This window comes from Ictalurus furcatus, chromosome 9 (genome assembly GCF_023375685.1).
Source record: "Ictalurus furcatus strain D&B chromosome 9, Billie_1.0, whole genome shotgun sequence".
Lineage (NCBI taxonomy): Eukaryota > Metazoa > Chordata > Actinopteri > Siluriformes > Ictaluridae > Ictalurus > Ictalurus furcatus.
Window position 1 is genome coordinate 2,632,832 of NC_071263.1, and position 25,181 is coordinate 2,658,012.

The 25,181-nt window shown below is 41.1% G+C and overlaps 1 protein-coding gene across 1 annotated transcript in view; it reads left to right on the plus strand.

Moving 5' to 3' along the window:
• The window catches only part of LOC128612768 (neurexin-3a-beta-like), a 117,109-nt gene that overhangs the window by 70,217 nt on the left and 21,711 nt on the right, over positions 1-25,181 (plus strand). Inside the window, 2 exon segments of the mRNA XM_053633161.1 lie at positions 6,877-6,966; positions 7,594-7,898. Coding sequence (XP_053489136.1) covers positions 6,877-6,966; positions 7,594-7,898 — 395 coding nt within the window.

Below are 25,181 nucleotides of genomic sequence, written 5' to 3' on the forward strand. Positions count from 1 at the left end.
CGGTGCTCTTAAAGCGCAGGAAGTCGCTGAGGTTTTTATTCTCCGCTCGTTTATTGCTTCTTCTTCGTCTTTACTGCTTATGTTGTGTTCGGGTTTCCTCTGTGCTAAAACAGTAGGCGGGAATCGGAGGAGCGTGAGCCATGGGAATGTCGTCCGTAATTGCCGCCACAGAAGCAGGCGTGATTGACAGATTGCTGTTTAAAACAGCGAGAGTTCCAGCTGCAGTACACTCAAACGACGCCTCCATACGGCGATCTGTGCATTAAAGTTAACACGTCTTGCTTGCTAACGCTGAAGGACATGTGAGAGGCACGTGACAGGCACGTGACGGACGTCTCGCTTCGTGTAACTGATATAAACGGGTACACAGACGTTAACACGTTCTCTACTCATCTTACAGGACAGCACACGCTTCATGGAACGCGATGGATTTAAGAGTTCTGGGAGTTGGAATACAAGTCAAGGAGTGTGTGTGTGTGTGTGAGAGAGTGTGTGTGTGTGAGAGAGAGAGAGAGAGAGATCTAAAATGAAGCGGTTGCTATTTTCATTTCCCGAAAGGAAGTGGTATCTGTGTATATTCATTTCATGTCACATGTTAATAATTTACTACATCTTCAAAGCTCTGATGCGGCGTGATACTGAGCCGCACGCGGATAAATATAGATTATATAGAGCTTAACGCATTTTATATATATATTTATATATTTATATATATACACACACACACACACACACACACGTGCACATTTGTCCCGGATCTAACCATAAAGCAAATACAGCGTTTATTAAAAAATAATAATAATAATAAATCAACACGTATACATCGCATGGAAAGAAAGAAGGAAAGAAATGGCGCAAGAAAGAAAGTCAGAAACAAGCAAGCAAACAAACAGAAAAGACAGAAAGAAAGAAATTTGACACATGGAGAAAGAAAGAAAAAAGTGAGAAAGTCGGAAAATGAGAAAGAACGAAAGAACCAAACGGACAAATAAATGGAGAAATTAAGAAAGTCAGGAACATACAAACCAAAAAAAAAAAAAAAATAGAAAGAAAGAAACAGACAGACAAATGGAGAAAGAAAGAAATTGAGAAAGTCAGAAAGAAAGAAAGAACCAAACAGACAAATGGAGAAAGAAAGAAAGAAATTGAGAAAGAAAGAAAGAGCCAAAGAAACAAATGGAGAAATTTAGAATGTCAGAAACAAACAAAAAAGAAAGAAAGAAAGAAAGAAACAATGAAAGAAAGAAATGGAGAGGAAAATAAAAGAATTGGATAAGAAAGGAAGAAAAGATCCAAACAAACAAATGGAGAAATTAAGAAAATCAGAAATAAACAAACAAACAGACAAATGGAGAACTTAAGAAAGTCACAAACAAACAAACAAACAAACAAACAAAAATGGAGAAAGAAAGAAATTGAGCAAGTCAGAAAGAAAGAAAGAACCAAACAGACAAATGGAGAAATTAAGAAAGTCACAAACAAACAAACAAACAAACAAAAATGGAGAAAGAAAGAAATTGAGCCAGTCAGAAAGAAAGAAAGAAAGAAAGAACCAAACAGACAAATGGAGAAATTAAGAAAGTCACAAACAAACAAATAAACAAATAAACAAAAATGGAGAAAGAAAGAAATTGCGCAAGTCAGAAAGAAAGAGCCAAAGAAACAAATGGAGAAATTTAGAAAGTCAGAAACAAACAAACAAAAAAGAAAGAAACAGTGAAAGAAAGAAATGGAGAGGAAAATAAAAAAATTGGATAAGAAAGGAAGAAAAGATCCAAACAAACAAATGGCGAAATTAAGAAAGTCATAAATAAACAAACAAACAAACAAATGGAGAAATTAAGAAAGTCAGAAATAAACAAACAAATAAACAAACAAACAAATGGAGAAATTAAGAAAGTCAGAAATAAACAAAAATGGAGAAAGAAAGAAATTGAGCAAGTCAGAAAGAAAGAAAGAACCAAACAGACAAATGGAGAAATTAAGAAAGTCAGAAACAAACAAACAAACAAAAAAGAAAGAAAGAAAGAAACAGAGAAAGAAAGAAATGGAGAGGAAAATAAAAAAATTGGATAAGAAAGGAAGAAAAGATCCAAACAAACAAATGGCGAAATTAAGAAAGTCAGAAATAAACAAACAAACAAACAAATGGAGAAATTAAGAAAGTCAGAAATAAACAAAAATGGAGAAAGAAAGAAAGAAAGAAAGAGCCAAAGAAACAAATGGAGAAATTTAGAAAGTCAGAAATAAACAAACAAACAAACAAATGGAGAAATTTAGAAAGTCAGAAACAAACAAACAAAAAAGAAAGAACGAAATGGAGAGGAAAATAAAAGAACTGGATCAGAAAGGAAGGAAGACGATTGAAAGCGGTGAAGCTGTAGCGGAGTTAGCAGGAGCGGATATTCAGACTGTCGTGTCCGGTTTCTGCACGAGCGCGTCTAATGATACAAAGCCACCAAAGCGTTTGTTTGTTTGTTCATTTATTGTTTGTTTGTTCATTTATTATTTATTTCTTTGTTTATTTTTGAAAGTTTAGAGAATAATGGCGGACGAGTTCATGAGCATTTCCGCTGAAATGTACGGCGGGAAGAGTTTCAGCGCTGTAGGTTCTGGACACAAGTAATCTGTTAAAGGAAATTTGATTTGATTTATTTGATTTGATTTATTTTTTTTTACCTCAGGTCAGTGCACCGAGCTTCCCGTATCTCAAAGCCCTTTCGATCTTAAAGAAAGAAAGAAATCACGCTTATCATGTAAGCATCTGGGTACACGGCGTACACAAAGCGTCGACCTCGCGTCGTGTGTAATCAGATGGAGCGCTGCAGAGTCCTCCGGCCCTCTCGCGGAGATGATGAGTAATCCCCGGGGCTTTTACGTCTCGGCCGCAGGACGGCGTGTGTCTCGGGGGAAAAGCCGCGCGAGAGAAAAGCGCACCTCGAGTGACCCGACTTACGTTATTTCCAGAAGATTTAAGGCGGCGAGTTCCTTAAATGTGAACCACGCTTTGCTTTGTATCGGACACGCCAGATACAATTACCGATATCAAATACAAAAATCTCTTGACCTTAAAAGAAATCTTTCAGTGAGTGTGGGGGTGGGGGGGTGGGGGGGGGAGATAAGCTTTCAATATCCACCTCTGGTCTAATCCTGAAATGAAACGAACCCGCCGGGGAGGCCGAGACGAACGCTCCCGGGCTTATTGTGCGAGACGGAGGATCCTCAGGAGTCCAGGCACAAACCAGGTAAATCCACAATGAGGACAAACAGGAAACGGCATGGCGGGGGTCAGTATCGGGGGGGAACGATAGGGGAATAGTGTGTGGTTTGGAAACGTGTTAAGTGACGAGGGACCGAAAATCAGGAAAGGTGAGAACTGCTGACGTGAGAACGGAGAGTTCCTGTTTGCTCTACCTTCGAAGTATTTTCCGGTAATTACGAGGTGCGCGCACTTGAATAGCAACACGACGATGTACTACAGGAGGAATAATACGCACTAGGATACGCCGTTAATTGCTAGAAAACCCTCAAATCTCCTGTTTAGAACATTTCTCTTTTATTCATTAGGAACTGGAATGAATGTTCGGGATTTCTCAGCGCCTCTTTTACGAGTTCCCGTGTCCGCATTAACACTTCACAGAGCTGTTGCGATTTCGGACTCGCTCATATCCTCGGGAAATCCCTCGGCGTCATGGTCGTGAAGTCGTCGAGAAGTCGTCAGGAAGTTCCCATCCGTTCAGCGATGATGTGGAAATGTAAAAGTGTTTTTTTTTTATTTTGTTATAAGGTCTACCTGCGTGGAACTTCACGGCCTAGATACGGACGTAGCTCGTCCATTTGTTATTATGCTAACTTCAGCATTATAGATGATGCGAGCCAGGCGCGGTAGGCGCCGAGAGGAGGCACGGTCCGGGTCCGAGACCCTCGGGAAGGCATGAAGAAGCAGGTGCAGGTCGGAAGCAGGTGTCCAGGGGAGGTGTTATTTTTAGGCCCGTGATTTTCTGGATCACACGAGGAGCACGCTCGCGAGGTCTGGCCGTGAATAATGACGACAGAAATGAACACCAAACAAACGAGTTTCTAGCAGGCCTGCAACATCGTGGAGAGAGAGAGAGAGAGAGAGAGGCGCTCTGTAACATCGTGTAGAGAGAGAGAGAGAGAGAGAAAGACAGAGAGAGAGAGACAGAGAGAGAGAGGTACTCGGTAAGATCGTGTTCAGAGAAAGACAGAGAGAGAGAGACAGAGAGAGAGGTACTCGGTAAGATCGTGTTCAGAGAGAGAGAGACAGAGAGAGAGAGACAGAGAGAGAGAGGTACTCGGTAAGATCGTGTTCAGAGAGAGAGAAAGACAGAGAGAGAGAGACAGAGAGAGAGGCACTCGGTAAGATCGTGTTCAGAGAGCAAGAGACAGAGAGAGAAAGACAGAGAGAGAGAGACAGAGAGAGAGAGACAGAGAGAGAGAGGTACTCGGTAAGATCGTGTTCAGAGAGAGAGAAAGACACAGAGAGAGAGACAGAGAGAGAGAGGTACTCGGTAAGATCGTGTTCAGAGAGAGAGAGAGACAGAGAGAGAGAAAGACGGAGAGAGAGGTACTCGGTAACATCGTGTTCAGAGAGACAGAGAGAGAGAAAGACAGAGAGAGAGAGACAGAGTGAGAGGTACTCGGTAAGATCGTGTTCAGAGAGAGAGAAAGACAGAGAGAGAGAGACAGAGAGAGAGAGGTACTCGGTAAGATCGTGTTCAGAGAGAGAGAAAGACAGAGAGAGAGAGACAGAGAGAGAGGTACTCGGTAAGATCGTGTTCAGAGAGAGAGAAAGACAGAGAGAGAGAGACAGAGAGAGAGGTACTCGGTAAGATCGTGTTCAGAGAGAGAGAAAGACAGAGAGAGAGAGACAGAGAGAGAGGTACTCGGTAAGATCGTGTTCAGAGAGAGAAAGACAGAGAGAGAGAGACAGAGAGAGAGGTACTCGGTAAGATCGTGTTCAGAGAGAGAAAGACAGAGAGAGAGAGACAGAGAGAGAGAGGTACTCGGTAAGATCGTGTTCAGAGAGAGAAAGACAGAGAGAGAGAGACAGAGAGAGAGACAGAGAGAGAGGTACTCGGTAAGATCGTGTTCAGAGAGCGAGAGGCACTCAGTACCATCGTGTTGAGCAGCAGCGCTCTGTTTGTATTTACCGAATCTTTATTGTGAACGTCCTTTCTTTCTTATGCAAGTTTGCATTTTCGTTTTTTATTCAGTTCCGTCATCATTCGAAGGGAGGTCATGCCCGTGCCCGTGTGTGTGGAGAGAGACAGAGAGAGAGAAAGAAAAGAAAAAAAAGAAGGTAAAGAAGAGAGGGGTCATGGCACCTTCACGCTGCGTCCCCTCATTGTAATGGTGATGAGTGACCCGGCCGCTCTCTCCATCTGCTCTCTCTGCCCCACCTTTCCCCTCTCCGCGCCGACCCGCCCTCGCTCTCCACACCTGCTCCATTAATTCTTATTACCGTCCCTTCCCGAGACAAACCGCGCAATCTGTTCACTAAAGACCCGACCGGCGCCTGCCCCCCCCCTCGCGATCGCCCGGAGCGCCTCGCGCGTGCCCTCCTGCTCCCGTTCCCCTCCACCCGCACGCAGGGTTCCATGTCGCCAGGAACATTTACACACAGGTCCAGCTCTGTGTAACCTTTCTGACGCCTTCACAGCAAATCAACTACGGATCATGTTATAGGATGTGTTTTCCCGGTGTGAAATCCGTGCTCGGGTTAAAATGATGATCCTAACATTAACAAACGATTGAGGGGTGTGTCCTCGACAGGTCGAGATGGCCCGGGGGCGGGGTTACCGATCATAACGCTCAGGCAAATAATGCATTCTCGTTCTCTTTGCCTCACACTATTGAGAAAAAAAAAAAAAAAAGAATGAGAATTAGCAGAGTGCTAAATCGTACCAATCATGATCTGTCTACACCTCATACTGAAAAACAAAGTTAGGCAAGCTGTATTTTTATCTCATTATCACATTTTATTTAATAAGCACACACGGGCACGTTGAGAAACCCGGGACTGCGGTTTCTCACAGTGTTTTCATGTTCGTTTAAAAAAATGTCACATCACTATTAACACTTTCGCAAATGCTTTAGTGGAAATGTTCTACTAAATTATTCTTTTATTTATTTATTTTTTGTTCTTGTTGCTTAAACAAAAATTTGCACTTGGAATTTATGAGAAATGAGATCATTTATCAGCGCTTTAGCAAATGTTTGATAGGCGATGTCGTTTATTTCTTTATTTATGTATTTATTTATCTATTTTTAATTCACTACAATTCTGTCACGTGCGTTTAAATTGTTTTAAAAATTACAATAATAAAAAATTCAAAAGCAGTTGCTGTTCCTTCTGCAGATGTCCGATAATCTGACGTAACCGTGCTATAGTTGTTTAACCGTGCTTATAATTAAAAGTGATTTTTTATTTTTTATTTATTTATTTATTTTTTAAATTAAAAACTAAAAAAAAAAAAAAAAAAAATTCGCCGTCTGTATGTTATAGTCTGGATGATAAAAAAAAAAAAAGCAGACTTCAAGCATCTAATCGTCTGCTCTCGGCCCGAGAGCCTGCGCCTGCCGCTGTTCATTATGCATCTATTCAACACGGATCTCCGAGAGGCACTTTTTGATAATGACTGATGTTCGGCAGGAGACGATAACGAGCCTCTTGTTCCAGTCCTTTTCTCTCTCACGAGAAAAAAAATAAATAAAAAAAATAAAAATTGAAGGCCAGCGTTCAAATCCAGCATAAATTTATTTGTCTAAATCCTTCTAAACGTGTTTTAAAAGTCTTTTTAAATCTCTGACTTGCCATGATCGAGTGTTACAGCTCTCTTTTAAACTTTAAAGGCAACAACGATAATGAGCGATTGCAAATGGCAAATAAGAAAATCCCGTTCAAATATGCCCGGCCTGTAGAGGAGTGGCTGCAAGAGAAAGGTAACCGGCACCATTCTTTAACCTTCACCTTGCCATTAATAATCTTCTCTTTCTTTCCTTCTCTCTCTCTCTCTCTATTTCTCCTCTTATCTCCTCTCTCTCTCTCTCTCTCTCTCTTTCTCTCTGATTCAAAAGATTGCATGCACAGTGAGTAGTAAATAGCCAAATAGTAAATTTTCCATAAAATCAATGATAAAAACGTTATAAGTACATCATAAATTGATTCATCATCATTATGATTTTTAGAATCATCTCATCACGTTTTTATTTACGCCGCAGCTTATTATTATTATTATTATTATTTGGTAATTTGGTTAAATGTTTCATAATGTATATAATCATTTAGCCAATTAGAGTCATTTCTTCACTTGCAGGCTGCCTAATTCCCCAGTTTATAGCCTGACCTTTCCATTTATTTATTTATTTATTTATTTATTTAACGGTTTTCCTCGTTTGACATTTTGTAAGGTGCCCTGATTTAAAAGGGTCGTTATTCTTTAATCTCTGCTGCTGTGTTGAGCTCGGATTTTTTTTGACCTGCTTCCTGTTTGTTTCTTTCTTTTTCTTTTTCTTTTTTTTTTTTTTTTGTAATAAACCCATCCGGATATCCCCTTGCTCTCGTCTCAGGGCGCCAGTTAACGATCTTCAACACACAGGCCACCATCACGATCGGTGGCGCGGACCGCAGGAGGCCGTTTCAGGGCCAGCTCTCGGGCCTCTACTACAACGGGCTGAAGGTGCTCAACATGGCCGCTCAGGGCAACCCGAACATCCGGATCAACGGCAGCGTGCGGCTTGTGGGCGACGTTCCCGCCGCCGGATCGGCCCGCACCACGGCCATGCCCCCGGAGATGTCCACCACCTTCATCGAGACCACCACCACCATGTCCACCACCACCACGAGAAAACACCGCTCGCCACCTACAATATCGGTACTGCCGCACACACACACACACACACGCGTACAGCATACACACACGTATGACGCACGTATCTTTGCTAGAAGATAATATCCATGAATTTGTTCATTTTCCTTACTCTCTAGTCGTTCATTTAACTAGCTACCAAGCTTCTGGGCGACTCGAACACTTGCCCAGTGGACCGGCTAATGAATCTATGATCTGTCCAGCCCTGTGCGGTTGTGGTAAAGTGAAATCAAATTGAATCAACATTAAATACTTCCTTCAAACAAGTCGATTTCATTTAGCACGTACGATGAATATGGAAGAGAGTTAGTTTGGATTTGTTTCCTGGTCACACTCCGAGTGCTCCCCGTCTCCTCTCTGAGGGGTGTGTTACTCTAATTAGGATCCGATTAAACCGAGGCTAGTCCTAATTAATGTTTGTTGGCCAGTTTTATTTTAATTTGTGTTGCGGCACTTGGTTTTTAAACATTTCCTAATAGATCGGTAATTAAAATCTTAACCTCTGGGTTAGATCATGACCGGCTAGAAATCGTCAATCGATCGTCCACCATGATGGATTCAGCAGTCTACAGAAGTAAACAGCAACGACGTTATGATGCGTTATGTTTTTCTCAACCTCCGTTTCGTTTTTTTTGTTTTTTTTATATATATATATATATATATATATATTATGGGATGGCATTTTAAGAAGCACTGCTGAGGTTTTATAGAACGGCTTATAAAATGTTTATTATAGATATGTCAAAGTAAATTGATAAGAGTGTATAACCCTATACCCAGACCTGATTGATTTTGTTTTTAAATGATGTTTAAACGTCCAGGTTAAAGCGCCATCGCCATCCGGTCTCTCTCTCTCTCTCCTCCATTAAAATGAAAAATTGTACCTTTTTATGTCACGCATTGCTTGGATCTGTTTAATTTTACGCTACAAATGCTGTGTTGTACTTATCTAAGAGTCCTTTATGGTTGTTTTTTTTTGTGCGCAGGCATGCAGTGTAGCCCCATGCACCAGTGATCACGCATTACAACGAGACCATTTGGGATGAATTCGTTACAAAAACAAGGCGGGGGGGGGGGGGGTGAATATGCAAATCGGTTGTTTTTGCAGGCCGTCACATAGGCAGGTGTGCATGAATGATTGTCAAGCAGCATGCAAATACCTCAGCTGTGGTTGTCAAACCATCCAGGTGTCCGCCGGATTGTTTTGGGAAGGTTAGGAACTTTGTGAGCTGCCTCCACTTTAGCAGCAGAACGGCATATAATTGTGCGGGTGGATATATGAAAATCGTATGAACAGACAACGGCGTGTCATTCACATGCATGTGTAAAGCTTTCACCCGGTCCTGTAACGCTTCATAGGCGGTAAAAGGCAGTATAGAACAGTATAGAGCAATGTAAACCAGTAGAGAGCAATGTAAAGCCGTACAGAGCGCTATAAAGCAGTATAAGCGTAACACACTACAAATCATTATAAAGCAGTATAGAGTATTATAAAGCAGTATATAACAGTAATAAAAAGTATAAAGTAGCATAATGCAGTGTAGAGCAACATCAAAGCAATATACGGTAAGTATAAAACAGTATAGAGAAGCATAAAGAAGTATATGGTCATATAAAGCAGTACAAAAAAGTAAAGACCAGCATAAAGAAGTACAGAGCAGTATAAAGCAGTACAAATAGGAAGCAATATAGAGTTGTATAAAGATGTATAGAGTTGTATAGCACAGTGTAGAGCAATATAGAGCAGAACAGAGAAGCATAAAGCAATACAAAGCAGTATAGAGCAATACAAAGCAGTATAGAGCAATACAAAGCAGTATAGAGTAGAGCAGTATAAAGCAATACAAAGTAGAATAGAACAGTATAATGCAGGATAGAGCAGTTCAATGCAGTATAATGCAGTATAGAGCAGTATAGAAAAGTATAAGGCAGTATAGAGCAGTTCAATGCGGTATAGGGCAGTATAATGCAGTATAGAGCAGTTCAATGCAGTATAGAGCAGTATAATGCAGTATAGAGCAGTTCAATGCAGTATAGAGCAGTATAATGCAGTATAGAGCAGTTCAATGCGGTATAGAGCAGTATAATGCAGTATAGAGCAGTTCAATGCAGTATAGAGCAGTATAATGCAGTATAGAGCAGTTCAATGCAGTATAGAGCAGTATAATGCAGTATAGAGCAGTTCAATGCAGTATAGAGCAGTTCAATGCCGTATAGAACAGTATAATGCAGTATAGAGCAGTTCAATGCAGTATAGAGCAGTATAATGCAGTATAGAGCAGTTCAATGCAGTATAGAGCAGTATAATGCAGTATAGAGCAGTTCAATGCCGTATAGAACAGTATAAAGCATTATAGAGCAGTATAATGCAGTATAGAGCAGTTCAATGCCGTATAGAACAGTATAATGCAGTATAGAGCATTATAGAACAGTATAATGCAGTATAGAGCAGTTCAATGCAGTATAGAGCAGGATAATGCAGATAATGCAGTATAGAGCAGTTCAATGCAGTATAGAGCATTATAGAACAGTATAATGCAGTATAGAGCAGTTCAATGCTGTATAGAACAGTATAATGCAGTATAGAACAGTATAGAGCATTATAGAACAGTATAATGCAGTATAGAGCAGTTCAATGCCGTTTAGAACAGTATAGAACAGTATAATGCAGTATAGAGCAGTTCAATGCCTTTTAGAACAGTATAGAGCATTATAGAGCAGTATAGAACAGTATAATGCAGTATAGAGCAGTTCAATGCCGTTTAGAACAGTATAGAACAGTATAATGCAGTATAGAGCAGTTCAATGCCGTATAGAACAGTATAATGCAGTATAGAACAGTATAATGCAGTATAGAGCAGTTCAATGCCGTATAGAACAGTATAATGCAGTATAGAGCAGGTCAATGCCGTATAGAACAGTATAATGCAGTATAGGACAGTATAATGCAGTATAGAACAGTATAATGCAGTATAGAGCAGTTCAATGCCGTATAGAACAGTATAATGCAGTATAGAGCAGTATAATGCAGCATAGAGCATTTCAATGCCGTATAGGACAGTATAGGGCATTATAGAGCAGTATAATGCAGCACTCTCTGTTCAAATGTGATGAGACAGAGCTTTTCATAACCATCGTGGGACAAATGGAGCTGGCTGTGTTGATATTAAAGCCATCTATCTCTGATGTGTGCGTGTCACATGGTCTGGAAAGGACGAAGTTTATATGTCTACAGGCCCTGACTGGTCAGAAACGGGAAATCTCAGCACTGCTGCCCGCACTTTCTGGAGAAAAAAACAAAACAAAACAAAAGCAGAACTCTTAATTGCTCATTTTTATGCTCTGTGGCCGTTTTAGATCCATTGTATTTGTGTTTAATTAGAATGTTGATTAGCTGCTTTACCTGGAAACGGCTGCGTAATTACTTTCTCCAAGTGCTTTCACTTAATCCTGAAGACATCGCCAATTAAACGTGTTGTCATTACTGCGCAGTTTGCTTTGTCGAGCACTTTTTTTTTTTTTTTTTCCTCAGGATATCTTTACTGTCACTGGACTGTGAAGCGTGTACAGGGATCGGGAGCTTTCGGCGGGTTTACGACCCTGCGGATGGGACAAACACATTTGAACCTCTCTTTAGTCTCTCTCTTGAAGTTAATAGCCAAAAAAAAAAAATACCGCAGTGTGTCATGTTACAGAGAAACCTTAAAAACCTCTGTCCTGAAGATCTCAGGAAAACGTTCACTGGACACTGACACTGGAGTCTCCTTTCATAAATGTTAAATAAACTTCTCCTTATACACAAAACGTCACAATGTTAACGATACGCATTTTTTTTTTTTTTACGTGTTTACAGTTGTGCTCATAAATTTACACACCCCTTGTAGAATCTGCAAAATGTGAAGAATTTTTTTTTTAAAGAGGGATCATTAAAATTGCATGTAGTTTTTTTTATTATTATTATTATTATTAAGTCCTGCCCTGAATACTTTACATATAGTCACACAAATGAACCAGTTCAAAAGTTTACATACCCTTGATTCTTAATACTGTGAAAGTGACGTGACTACAGGTCCCTGTGAACGAGCTGTTGCTATAGAAACGGTAACGTATTAGTACTAGTCGATAAAGGAATCAACACTTTTTGACCGATCAGAATCGGTTTATAGGTGCTATAAGTTAAAGCGATAACAGGAACTCACGTGATTAAAAGATTTTAAGGTAAAACAGTTCAGGACGTGGCGTTATAGGAAAATAATCTGCTTCGGGATGGTAACAGTAGCTTCATCACACCAGTTATTGATTATTTTTCTAGAAGAGAATGACACGGAATGTTGCGTTCTAAACTCGGGTAATACAGCTTTTAAAATAATAATAATAATAATAATAATGAAAAAGAAATCCTTCTTTATAAACAAGCCATGGGGAAGGTTTATGGAAGTGTTCCTCTTGCGTCAGCTCTGAACTCGACCGTGTCTAATGCTTGAGCTAAACCGTAGGTGCTCAGTCAAGCGTCACGCCGCATTCCAGTCAGATCGCAACAGTCAAACAACATGCAAATCTGGTGGACATGCAAAAGTGAAAAGTGCTGCCTGGAGCCATGGCGTGATGGGGATAGAGATGCGGTATGAAACCCTAGATTTAAAAAAAAAAAAAAAAAAAAGAAGAAGAAGAAAGAAAGAAAAAACAAACAAGGCCAATTGTTAATCTTTCAGCCTGTTGGTTATCTCCATGACTAATACGGTGTCGTGGTGTGTAAAAGTGGGCGGGCTTTCTTACAGTTAATGCGGTGAGTCGGCGTGCATGCGTATTTTACGGACGCACGCACTTACTATCGCCTCTGGGGCCGTCCTCCCACACGAATAAACATTAACAGTCCGCTTAGCATGAATTTCTGTCTATTTAATTTCAAAGTGAACATGAAATCAAACCTGATATAATTAGCATTTAACTGTCATACATTCGAGTATTACTAGTGTACTGTTTTTTTTGTTTATCCCTTTAGAGTTACGTTCAACATCATGAAAAATACATGCATGTTTATTTTGATGTGACACTGGGATATGAGTGTTGATGCTCTGAGTGCGCAGTGCGGTACAGTCTCAGCAGCTTGGGTGGGTTTCTTTTCTTTTTTCTCGCTTCCTTTTTTCTTTCTCCCTGTCGGCATGAAGGGAGGCTCGGGCCCCGCTGCAGCGGAATTGGCAGAGGGATTCTCATTAAGACGTAGCAGCCTGGTAGGTCAATACGCTGCTGGTCGTGTTTGCATTCCCATCTTAATTTGTGCAAACAGGATCAGTAAACAAGCTGTCGGTTACAGTCGGGGAAGTAATTTAATTGTTGCACTGCAATCACGTGTATTACACAGAGAGAGAGAGAGAGAGATCAGGGGATAGGGTCTATTTATATATCATTTTCAGCCCCGAATCAGATCGGAATAAAAGCGCCAACCCTGCTACGGATCTAGCTTAATTAAGATCAAGGGCAGGAAGAGAGAGACAGAAACAGACACACGGGTTCGGCTGCACCGATCCAGCGAGCGCTCTGATGTGAAGCCCAGAGACGACAAAAAAAAAGCTCAAGAAATAATTTTAGGAATGATGCTTTTATTTTTTTCTTATTTTTTTAGGGAATTATTGAAGGAAATATTCAGGATTTAGAACAGGAATATATTTTTAAGCCTGCCTCAAAAGCAAGTATTATGACGTTCTGGCTTTCAAACAGTCAGAGCATCCACTTTGTATGTATAGTTAACATACATATGCAGGGTGCCAAAATTTTTGTAGACTGCAGAATCCATCACGTGGACACTCGATTGACTATTGCGTGTTAGACGATCTTTTAGTAACGAGGTTGTTTGTAAATGTTTTTGTTTTTTTTGGGGTGGGGGAGGGGTTTGGGGGCGCAAGAAATCCCACGGCAGATTTAGAAACGTTTTGCTGACGTTGATGTCCTTCTTACTCGGATGCACGTGGTGGCGGACGCCAATCGGCCGTAACGTACCCGGCGTGTTTACGGCACAGCCGATTTCCGTTTAGCCACGCCCGTAAAACTCCTTAACCGGCGACGCTCGCAGAGAGCCGAAAACTACAGAGTGAAAGAGCACCTCGTAAATCTCCCAGTAATGCGGCTCATCCATCGCAGCGAGCCGACTACCATAGACACGCGCTAACCCCTTGTCCTTTTACGAGGGTGCCAGTACTTTTGTCCTGATTGAATAGATAGCCTTGTTTTGTCTTAATCCGTTGAGATGTTTCAGATCGCTTTCTTTCGATCGTAAATTTTTTTAAAAAAGAATCAAGATTGGCAAAATGCTCGTTAAACGAGAGTGTATCCGAAATAAATAAGCGACCTAAGCGTGACGGAACATTCCGGTTTTGCGTCAACTTCTGCAAGTGACACGATCCGAAGCCAACCGGTCGAGGTTCATATTACTGAGTCTGCTTACACCTGAATGTAATAAACTCGGGAGCAAAAACAGAATGTTTTTTCTCAAGAAAGTAGGTTTACATTTCTTTCGTTAAAACTTTTTGTGAATTCATTTGATTTATAAATGAGTTCGATAACTGAAGCCCAGTGCTAGGAAAATGGAATTAAATATATTAAGGACCAACATTTACAAGAATTAAAAACATAACATCGTTAAAAAAGAACAAAGAAATGCCGTCTTTTTTAACATTATTTAATTCTTCTTCTTATTATTATTATTATTATTTTATGCTCGCTAGGCTAAAATGTGACCTGCCGAAGCATGGATGTTCAAAAAGGACTGCTTATGTTCTTATCGTCTCGCGTTCACGAGGGTTTTTTTTGTCTTTTTTGTCTTTTTTTTTTTATGCCAGTATGAATGAACATGCAGGTCGTGTCGGTTTATTTGCATAAGGACCACGAGTCTTCCATCTTCGATGTGAGTTTAACTGTCGAGTTTACGTGATAGAGCTGTAGATGTTCCTTCCTTTCTCCTGGCTATTGAAGTTAATGATGCTACGTGAGCTTTAAGATCCGCAGCTACGGGACGATCCGTATTCAGAGCAGTCATTTGGGTTTCTGTTTCATCATTTGTTCTTGTTAAGCGCTTTAAGCTGAGCGACTGCCATCTTCACTTCTTTACATCAATTTTTTATTTATTTTTTTTTTATTATTATTTTTTTTTAAACGGGGCCTCAAGACTGTACCGTACGGAATAAAACACTCCGTGTCACGTCATCGTGGGGAAATGATCAACGACGGGGTTGGTGTGATGAAGCGGAGTTACTCGAGTTAATGAACGTTGTGTAACAGCACATCTGGATGTGTTTTATTCCCCTCGCACCACAGCGATATCCCAGTGATTCATTTTTGTATGAATTTATAATGGCACTTCGTACTTTTTTTTTTTTTTTTTTATCCGTTTATAGCTACATTACTGTTGTGGAATGTCCTTCACCGGATTTATTTATTGATTGATTGATTGATTGATTTATTTATTTAATTGCGATTCTGATTGGTTGAAGGCGTTGACTAATTTCCTAGGACGGTAGTGCCGCTGCACATCACAGGTTTATAGTAATGCACTCGTTCTGACGCGCTATCGTTTCTATAGTAACAGCTCGGCGTAAACGTGCCCGTCTGAAGTTTTCTGTAAGGACGCGTTTATTTAACGTTTATGGAAGGAGACGCCAGTATCAGAGGAGTTTACACTCACGGTACTTCCTAACACGACGACATGTCCGTCCTGAAGACTTTCACGTGACCGTTACACTGGAGACTCCTTCCCTGAATGTTAAATAAACACTTCCATGCAGAAAACTTCAGCTTTTTAATGCCAGCGGGGTGGTTTCCCCCCGCCCCCCAGACATCTCTTTAGAACGGATATTAGCTGAACATGATTTCAGTGACGGACCCAGCTAGCAGATGGGGAACGGAGAAGATTAGAGCGCTATGATAAGAGCGTATAGTAACTCTGATACAGGATATTGTGACCTACCATGCTTCGCGATGATTCTGTAATCTGATGGACAATAAACGTCTTTTATTTGAACAGATTTGTGAAGATGACTGATCATGGCCGCATCGTTCCCTCAGTTTTTTTGGTTTGTTTTTTTTTAAAGCGTCTCGCGTTACCAAGCCCGCTTTTGAAACTCGTACCCGGAGGTTAATTCAGCGGTGGTTATCTCGCGCTGGTAATCTGCTGTGCGCAGCATTGGCCGTAAGCCTCGCCGCGATAACGCCAGGAGCACACGGCGAGGAAGCAAACGCAGAGAAATTGGCTTCACGTCCACGGGTGTAATTCCTCGCGGATTCTCATGGATTTAATTAAGCCTCCATACTGCAACGGTCCAAATTATTCTCTCCGGGAACACTGGGTGTTTCTTCATCCTCGCGGTTAGTGTGGAGTAAGAACTGGCTTTGAAACTTAGCAGGTTTATTCTTTGTTTGTTTTTTTACAAAAAGTTCAGGACGCTATTAAACGATCTAAGATGTAAGGTCATGTGACGAAAAATCATATACAGACTTGGCAGGTCATGAGAGCAGATTAGTTCACCAGATAGGCTATAATTATTTATTATCATTTTAATTATATTTGTATTAATGGAAGGGTGCATACATCGGGCCTTTATAACACAGTTATAAGCACGGGAGAAATCTTTCAGACGTACTCGTGGATGATTTATAAGAGGCTTCTTTTAAAAAAGGCCTACTTGTTTCTAAATAATTAATCTTTTTTTTTGTCCCCCAAATATTTAATTTCAAGCTTGATCGTACTTATATTCAGTGTGTACAAAAATGCATTTCACACTGATAAAACAAGTAAGTAAATAAATAAATAAATAAAAACTAAATTTTTTAAAGATTAGATTTTTAAAAAAAAAATTAACTGCTTTAAATCAAAGTTTGTAACCGTTTCATAATCTTAATAATAATAAATAAATGAAAAATATGTGAATATTGATGATATCTCAGACTAATTTATGATAATTTTGTCATCAAAGCATCATGTTTCCTAGCCCTAATACACTATTGAAAAATACATAATTAAAGCAGGTGTTGAATGAAACCCCTGAAACTTTCTCGTCACGGATTAGTTGAGATTTATTTCCCCAGAAGACCGTTTTCCCGTCCGCCGATACCCGTTCCTTATTTAGACTTTCTCGTCGTCTAGAACGTACCGTTAACCGAAAACGTGTTAGTGCACAGGGAGCTTCCGGTTCACAGGTTAACAGCGTAACCCGCCGGGGCAGAGTTTTATAGAAGTCCGTCAGCAGACGGGAGTGTTACTGCTCTGTCACAATAAAGCCTAATATTTCTACAGAGTTCCAGCGTTAAGAATCCAATTACGCGGCGTCCGTGTGGAGCAGAAAGTGGCCACCGTGCACGGCGCTGATACGTTTCAGAAGGTGCTGACAAGCCACGTGGGAGGAGGAATATTTAAAAAAAAAAAAGAGAGAGAGAGAGGATTTCGTGAACCTTTAAAGACGCCGCTCGTGATTTATGGAAATGTGAGAGCCGAGCGAGGACGGAGCCGGAGTCTTTACAGGAGTCGGAAATGTAAAAAAAGAGCTCTAGAGATCGAGACTCTAAAGATCTTAGTGGAGTTAACTTTTTTTTTTTTTTTTTTAACTGCACAGGACCAACCTAAACTTGTTTCACCAAAAATTACAAATGTCCGTAGATATTCAGGTCAGAACGGAGACATGCCTCATCTTTCAGGAGGAATGATGGATGACATTTGATTTATTGATTTATTTATTTATTCATTCATTCATTTATTTATTTATTTATAAACATGGTTCCACATTCGAGGTGCCATTTGTATAGCACTTGTATACTGCACTTACAAATACGTACATGAAGTAAAGCTAGTGACGGCAAAAGATCTTGTAAGCACAACTACGCTGAAATATGATGGTTAAAATTTAGTATAATCACGCTCGACGCATCCTTTACCAAGAAAAACCTGATCACATTCACCCCTGTGAAATAATTTGGAATATTCCCCAAGATGTCGTCGCTTCGTGTGATTTTCCTGAAGATCACGAGACGAAGAAATGTACGTTCTCTCGTTCTTTTTTTTTGTTTGTTTATTTCATATTGCGATATTTGAAAGTGCAATCCTGTAACTTATTCAAATTATTCTGTCGATTGAAAAAAAAAAAAAAAAAAAAAAGCAACTGTAGGTACGTCGTTACGTCATAACTGGATGTTTGTTAACGACATTTTTTTAGATATTTTTTTTGTCTTTGCTAACGATATACTGGAAAAAAAACTCGGCGCAATCACGATTCAGCGAAAGGGGGGGAAACAAACCTCGTGGGGGGGGCGGGGTGGGGGGGGGGGCGTCCGACGAACTCGGCGGGAGGATATGCAAGTGAATGTAACGTTACTGGTCAAAAACTGAGCTGCTTAAATACATCAACGAACTTGAGTATGCGCCGAGTATGGGCGCAACCAAGTGTACGATTGGGGGGGGGGGCACGCACCGATTTTCCTTAACAAACGAAAATATATTAAAAAGGAATAGACACAAATAAATAGAATAGATGAAGAAAAGACAGATCCGTTGGCAGGGTTCATTAAAGGGGGACATATAGAAAATATTTTGTGCTGTATATTTGGGGGGGACAGATTGGTATTTCCTCAACATTGGGGGGGGGGACACGACCGCCGCCAAAGAATGCGTGGTTACGCCCATGGTCGATTTTATTTATAAAGCACATTTAACACAGCAAAGCTGAGCAAAGTGCTGAACAGAGTAACGAAAAGTCAAATAGAGGGTGCAAGGCTAACGTCCAGTGGCAATAGATTCCAAAAAACGATTCCTTCCCCCTTAGTTTTTAAACGGGATCGAGGGACAAACAGAAGAAACCCAGTTTTTGAACGCCGGCTTTTCCAAGTTCTCCTTCTTATTTTCCCCAAGAGATGAAGCAGCACGGGTGAAGTGTCGAAGCGCACACACTACTTTCTCACTTGTCCGCTACCTGCTAACGTACGATGTTCCTCAACTTCCATCCTCCCACACAGAAGAGGTGATATTTCTTATCTGAGGATATTAAGTGTGTGTGTGTGTGTGTGTGTGTGTGTGTGTGTGTGTGTGTGTGTGTGCAAATAATAAAGCGAGGCTTCCGAATGCCACGCAGTCCATAAAGCTGATATACCGGTTATGCTCCTGTCCTGCTTTTCTATCTTCATCTTCTTCACGTCCCGCTCTCCGGACGCACGCGAGCACACACCCAAGTCGCTCTTTTATCTCCGCGCCCCTCTTTCTCTCGTTCCAAATTAAACAGGCCCGCCGCAATAAAAGACGCCACTTTAGATTTGAATCTGTAATTGAAACAAACCGCGTATTGCTTTTCTAATTTTAGCCGGCGCGTTTGCCTGGGACTCGCGCGCTCCCCGGTGACCTTGCACTCCTGGCTGCGAGAATGATTAAAGATCAAGGACTGGAACCATTTCCTTTCAAACAGGAAGATGAATGGAGGCTGTTTGGAAGTGGCTGCATCGCCCCGGAGCAATTAGACTGCGGTCGTGAGGCAGCGAGTACTGTATTTTGAAAGGGAACGGAGCGATTGTGTTTGTAGCGTGTTCTTGCGAAGATTCCCCGATGGGCGTGCGGTTTGAGCCACACCGGTATGACGTTTACACGTACGTACGGGAAGTAAAGGCGAAAGAGCGGATAAAAGGCTTTAAAAACATTCATCGAATCGATCTACAGCACATCGAGAAACAGTTTATAGAAACGGTAATATCATTCGAACGCTTGAATCCATCGAACGACTCGTCGTTAGGATCTGCGGCCTCGCAAGTTGATCGTTAATAGGTCACATGACCACGATACGTACGTTGGACGTACATTTGCTACGGCCTCGATAACGTACCTGAAACCCCTGGAAACATCAGATTACCGGAGCCTCCTCGCCATCCCAACGTCAGCATCTGACCTCGACCTCGCTAACGCTCTTGCAGCTGAACGAACACGCATCCGAAATGGAGGCACGCCCCGAAATCTAGTGGAAAGGAGGTCAATAAATAAATGTGGAATGGGATGTTGTGCAAGAACGTATGGATGTGACGGTCAGGTGTCCACAAACTTGTGGCTGTATAATATATTTTACCTGGAGTTATTTATTATAAGGTGAAATATAGCGTGATCTGTATTGACGGATTTGGACGTAATAAGATAATCCCAGAGGTAATTCAATAGATTATTTTATTACCCAGCGTCTACGTGTAAAATAAATAAATAAATAACTAAATAACTAAAACCCCGATCCAGTTAAATATCTCAGTGCAGTCCTGTCGCAGCGAACCTGTTTTAATGAACACACGCTGAGGCACAAAGAGGTTGTTAAACCTGACACGTCTCGGACACGTGATCACGGGCGCCGCCGGGGAGCGCTCCGCGAGACGAGATGACGGGAGACAGAGATGAGATCGGAGGGACAGGTCTAGCTTTTTTATTTATTTATTTATTTATTTATTTTGAATTTTCTTACTTATTTATTTATTTTTTGGAAAAGGATCTTCTCCCGTGTTATTGATTCGGCGCGTAAGACAAGCCGCTCGCTCTCCGGCCTGTCGGAGCAGAGACGGACACGATCGCATCGGCGCTCCCAGCGGAGACTCGAGCCCGGATCATTATCTCCCCGAGAAAAGAAAGTCGCGGTTCGAGTTTCTCTCCCAGTCGCGTTCAAAGCGGCGCCGAATCGCTCGACACGATCCCGAAGAGGACGTGCCGTGAGATCTATCTTAATCCTAATTACACGCTTGATTGAAATCTTAATAATTGAGGATGTCGGCTCAGACCTCGCCCGATGAGACAGGCGCTCATTATTTTTCATTTGCAAAATCCTGGATTTGGAGTCGGAGTAAACGGAAGCAGACGAGACACAAAAGTCTTTGTGGGTTCGCTGGATGATTTCTTGTTTTTGTTTGGGGTTTTTTTAAATTTTTTTTTGCATCTGGTATTTGAATCGGACGATTCTAACCGCGTGCGTTTACGTTTACGTTTAACGGTTTGTTTAATTGTTTCTCCCGAGTTGCTCGACGGTCGGTGCGTCAAAAGTTGTCATATTTTCCATGACGTTTTGAGGCCCCCCCCCCCCTTTTTTTTAAATTTTTTTTTATTCCCAGATTCTGATGCGCTCGGTCTAATGCGTTATCCAATAATCGTTATGAGAACATGTTCTGTAATTTAGTTAACACTTATGGAAGGAGTCTCCAGTGTCAGCGCTTTGCAGCAGACAGTAGCCCTGATGTCTTGTTTCTAGAGTGGGGAAAACCGCTACGTTTCTAGCCGCTTTAATATTGTTTCGTGGACTTTCCACAATGTTTACAATGTAACTATAAAAGTCATTCTCTAATAAATAAAGTACTAACCGGGGGGCGGGGGGGGGATAGCTTTCAGTAAGATTGGTTTCAGTAACTCTCAAAATCGCTGTTGATTATTTTCCTGAACTGCTTTATTTCTGACTCAGCAGTTCTCCAGGTGGGTTCGCTTTATTTATTTATTTATTTTATTTTATTTTATTTTATTTTATTTTATTTTATGAGACACGTGTAAGGATGAAGAAGTCCAGATCGTCCATCAGTGTTTTAACCCCTTATAACTGAACTCCTATAAGTCACGGTTAATCTCTACATCTTCAAGCACGTTGACCGTCGGGACACTTTAAATCAGCGAGAGCGTAAAAACATGACACGGGGAACTTCTTAAATCTGCTCGATTATTCCACTGTCAGCGCTTTCCTCGCTGCTCTGTAATCGATTAGGAGTGGGGCCACCGCCGTGAAACGAACGACCCGACGCCTCTTCTCGCTCTAAATCACACTCCGGGTGTTATATCTCGGTGATGTACGTCCGCAGGCTTTCTGCCCAGGACGCGCTGATGGATTCGCCCGCGCATCCCGGCCGAGCTCGGCTCAAATATATATATATATATATATATATATATATATATATATATATATATATATATATATATATACATATATATATGTATACGCGATCGGTAAATATTTATTTGCCTCGGTGAGTGTTTTGGAAGCGTTTAGGAAATAATTCCATCATTTAAAAATCACCGAGCGCTTTTTAAAGCTGTTAACGTAAAATAAATAAATAAATAAATCGTATAAAAAAAATAAAAAAAAAACCCCGCGCTATTGGTTATGGAGTGGTTTATGTGCCGCGAGAACGTGCTCCGTAACGGTTAGGAAATGGATTTGAGGTCGGAAAATTCGCTTTTATTCTTTCATTTCTAATGGAAATAAATGTTTTTTTTTCTTCTTCTCCTCCTCTTTCTATTTTATCCGGTGACAAGTTAAATAGGAGAATAAGTGGTGAGGTGTTCAATAATAAAACCTGGCGTGTTTAAGACTAATGGGTTTAAGACGTTCGTACTCGGCCGCGGTTTTATTTTAAACGCTGAGAGTTTGACAGAAGGTGCCCTCTGACCTCCATTAAACAACTTCACCCGGCAAGACGAGTTAAAAGGAGGCGTTTTTTCTTTTATTTTTTTTTAATAATCCTACACTTAAATACACTTGTCGCTTTTATTTCTCAAGAGATAGAAAAGAGAGCTGAATGGAAGCGTGTTAGCGTAGAGGTTAAGGATTTGGCTTTATGAGCAGAAGATTAATCTGAACGTGTGATTATTAACGTGAGGCGTGTGACGCTCTGGATTTCTAGTTTGTTTTGAAAGGATTCTTCTCCCGTGTTATTGATTCCTGTTATGTTTGAAACGTTGTTTTTTTTTCACGCTCGACTTTATTTTTCATACGTGGTATTTAAAAAAAATATATGATTCCTCATTATATGTCCTTTTTTTTTTTCACGTGACGTTTTCCGTAGAAGATTCATTTATATTCAGGATTTTTTTTTTTTTCCCTAAAGGACATGATTCTTTATATAACCTGCTCATGTTTGTTTGTTTGCAAGATCCACAAAAATGCTTTTTCACCAGTTGCTTTTTTAAAAAAAATTTTTTTATTCTTCCCGTGTTGCATTTTCACGTGTACGGTGGCGCTCGTGTTTTTAATTTCACACGCGTGCCACGTTATTGATTTTGACGCGGACGCATGCGCGGAATATAAGCGGAACGTTTCGTATAAACGCGGGCCAGGTTCAGGTGGTCATGTGACCGAGGTGCAGAGGCTGCTGGGAAATGTAGTCCAGAGTTCCTTCACTGCTATTACATGGCAGCGTGTTTATTTCACGATAACTAACTACTGGTTATATGATGCGCATATTCTATTTTTTCCAACAGGTGGAAATGTATGGAAGATAAATAGATAAAATGGCTGAAATAAATCACGACGCACGTGGACGCAAAGCTCTCCCAGTGGAAGAATTAGGCTGTTTATTTGCGTTTTCTTTCTTTCTTTCTTTTTCTTTATTTTTTTTAGGAGCCTGTGTTAAATGTCTGAGATTACTATTAACAGTGAAGATGCAGACACGGACAAATTTCTTTTTTTTTTTTTTTTTTTAACCCGGTTCGTCTTTCTTTTAACCCTGAACATTATGTCCACGCTTTACCTCGCGACCGTCTGCCGTCGTTCCCTTCGCCTTCTGCTCGATTCTTTGCTCCAGTCAACATCTGCTGCGAGCGTTAATAATGAGCCCTCTGCTCTGCCAGGCATGTCCTCCTACCAACACACATGTCAATAGAAGTACTTATCTCCTCAGGAAAATGTGTGCCGAGGGCTTTATTTGGACGCCGTTCAAGGTCAGCAGTCAGCAAAATACTGCGTTCTGTACTACATGCTAATGCGGAGGAAAAGCCGGCTTTGAGGGAAAGTTTTCGACTCATCCTAGAGGTTTATTTTTAATATAATCTAGCACCTTGTTTGACCTTTTTAGAGCATTGTTGTTGGTTTTTTTTTGTGTGTGTGTGTGTGGTGTTTAGAGCAGTTTAGTCTCTCTAATTGAGATGCTGCTGCTCTTCTGATGCTCCATCATTCCTCAGCTCGCTTCTGCACCCAGTAGGATGCTAATATTTCCTGGCAGCGCTCGGGCCGGGGCTGTCAGTTATCTCCGAGTCAAGCCACGGTAAATATTCTGCATTGATTAAGTCGATTTGCATAGGCTCAAGGCGAGGAGCTGAATGTAAACCAGCTCCATTTACACCCTAAAATACCAGCTCGTGAAGCTGCACAGCCTCGGCATGTTGCCCAATCCGAGAGCTTTCATTTCTCTGAAACTGTAGCTCTTCCACCTGAGGGAGTACGGACAGTACCATATATTTTTTTTGGAGACTGAATGTAAGTATCAGTAGATGCTTGGTTTTTTGGATAAACGTCAACAGTACAACTAATTGTACAAAGCCCCTGGCCCACCCTGGGGTGCCATTATTATTATTACTGGATTGAGTAATGCTGCAGTGGTGAGGAGCGGGTTCCACATCTGTACGGCTGTTTGTGTTTTCATTGCGGCGGATCGTCGTCAAGAACGACTGGCTAAGCGCTGTTAATTTCTCTCACCTAGCCTTGCCTGTAGACATTATATCTCACCTAGCTAGCATCGTTGCTAGCGCTGAACGCCTCGTGCGGAGTTTCCCCACGTCTCGCACCCTGGAAGTGTCTCAGCAGTGCTCGGTTCTCGCCGGAGTGAACCGCTCGCTCTCACGTGCGACAGTTTCTCTGCTCCACACTCGCGAACGTGTTTGGGTTTGTAGTTCCACTTGTAAATATGTCCACAGAGTGCAGTCTGTTTTGAGCGGTCACTCCGCGACACGCGTCTGCGCAGCAACATACGCCAGGCTCACGTGGCATAGTGTCACATGGAATTGGATTATTTATTTTTTTATTTTTTTTTTTTACAAGTTTGAGTCAATATCAAACCTGATACTGGTATCACTATGGACGTTAAAGTTAAGTCAAAACTTCTTTGTGAATGCAGCTTTAAAATGTTTTTTAAAAAAAAAAACCCTCCACCGTTCGATTTCATTCCTACGTGCTTTCACGCTCCGCTTTAAGGAGAGCCGTGACGCACAAATAGAGTTGGGTTAACGCAGAAAAGGGATTTGATTTGATTTGATTTGATTGATTTATTTATTTATTTATTTGCAAAGTGGCTAGCTTTTGATGCAGCCTCATAGAAGAAGCACAATGAGCTTATCTCGACAGGGTTGAAGTCTCCGGCCGAATTGCAGCGTTATCAGCTTACCAATGCGTCTATAGTAATTGTGTAGGGGTTGGGGTTTTTTTTTTTGCTTCAGTATACACCACCGGTTTTACCTAGCAGATTAGCGATTCGTGAGCATGCTAACTGTGTGCACTTTTTGGAGATTTATTCCTAGAGTAAGCAGTCCAAGCACTTTTT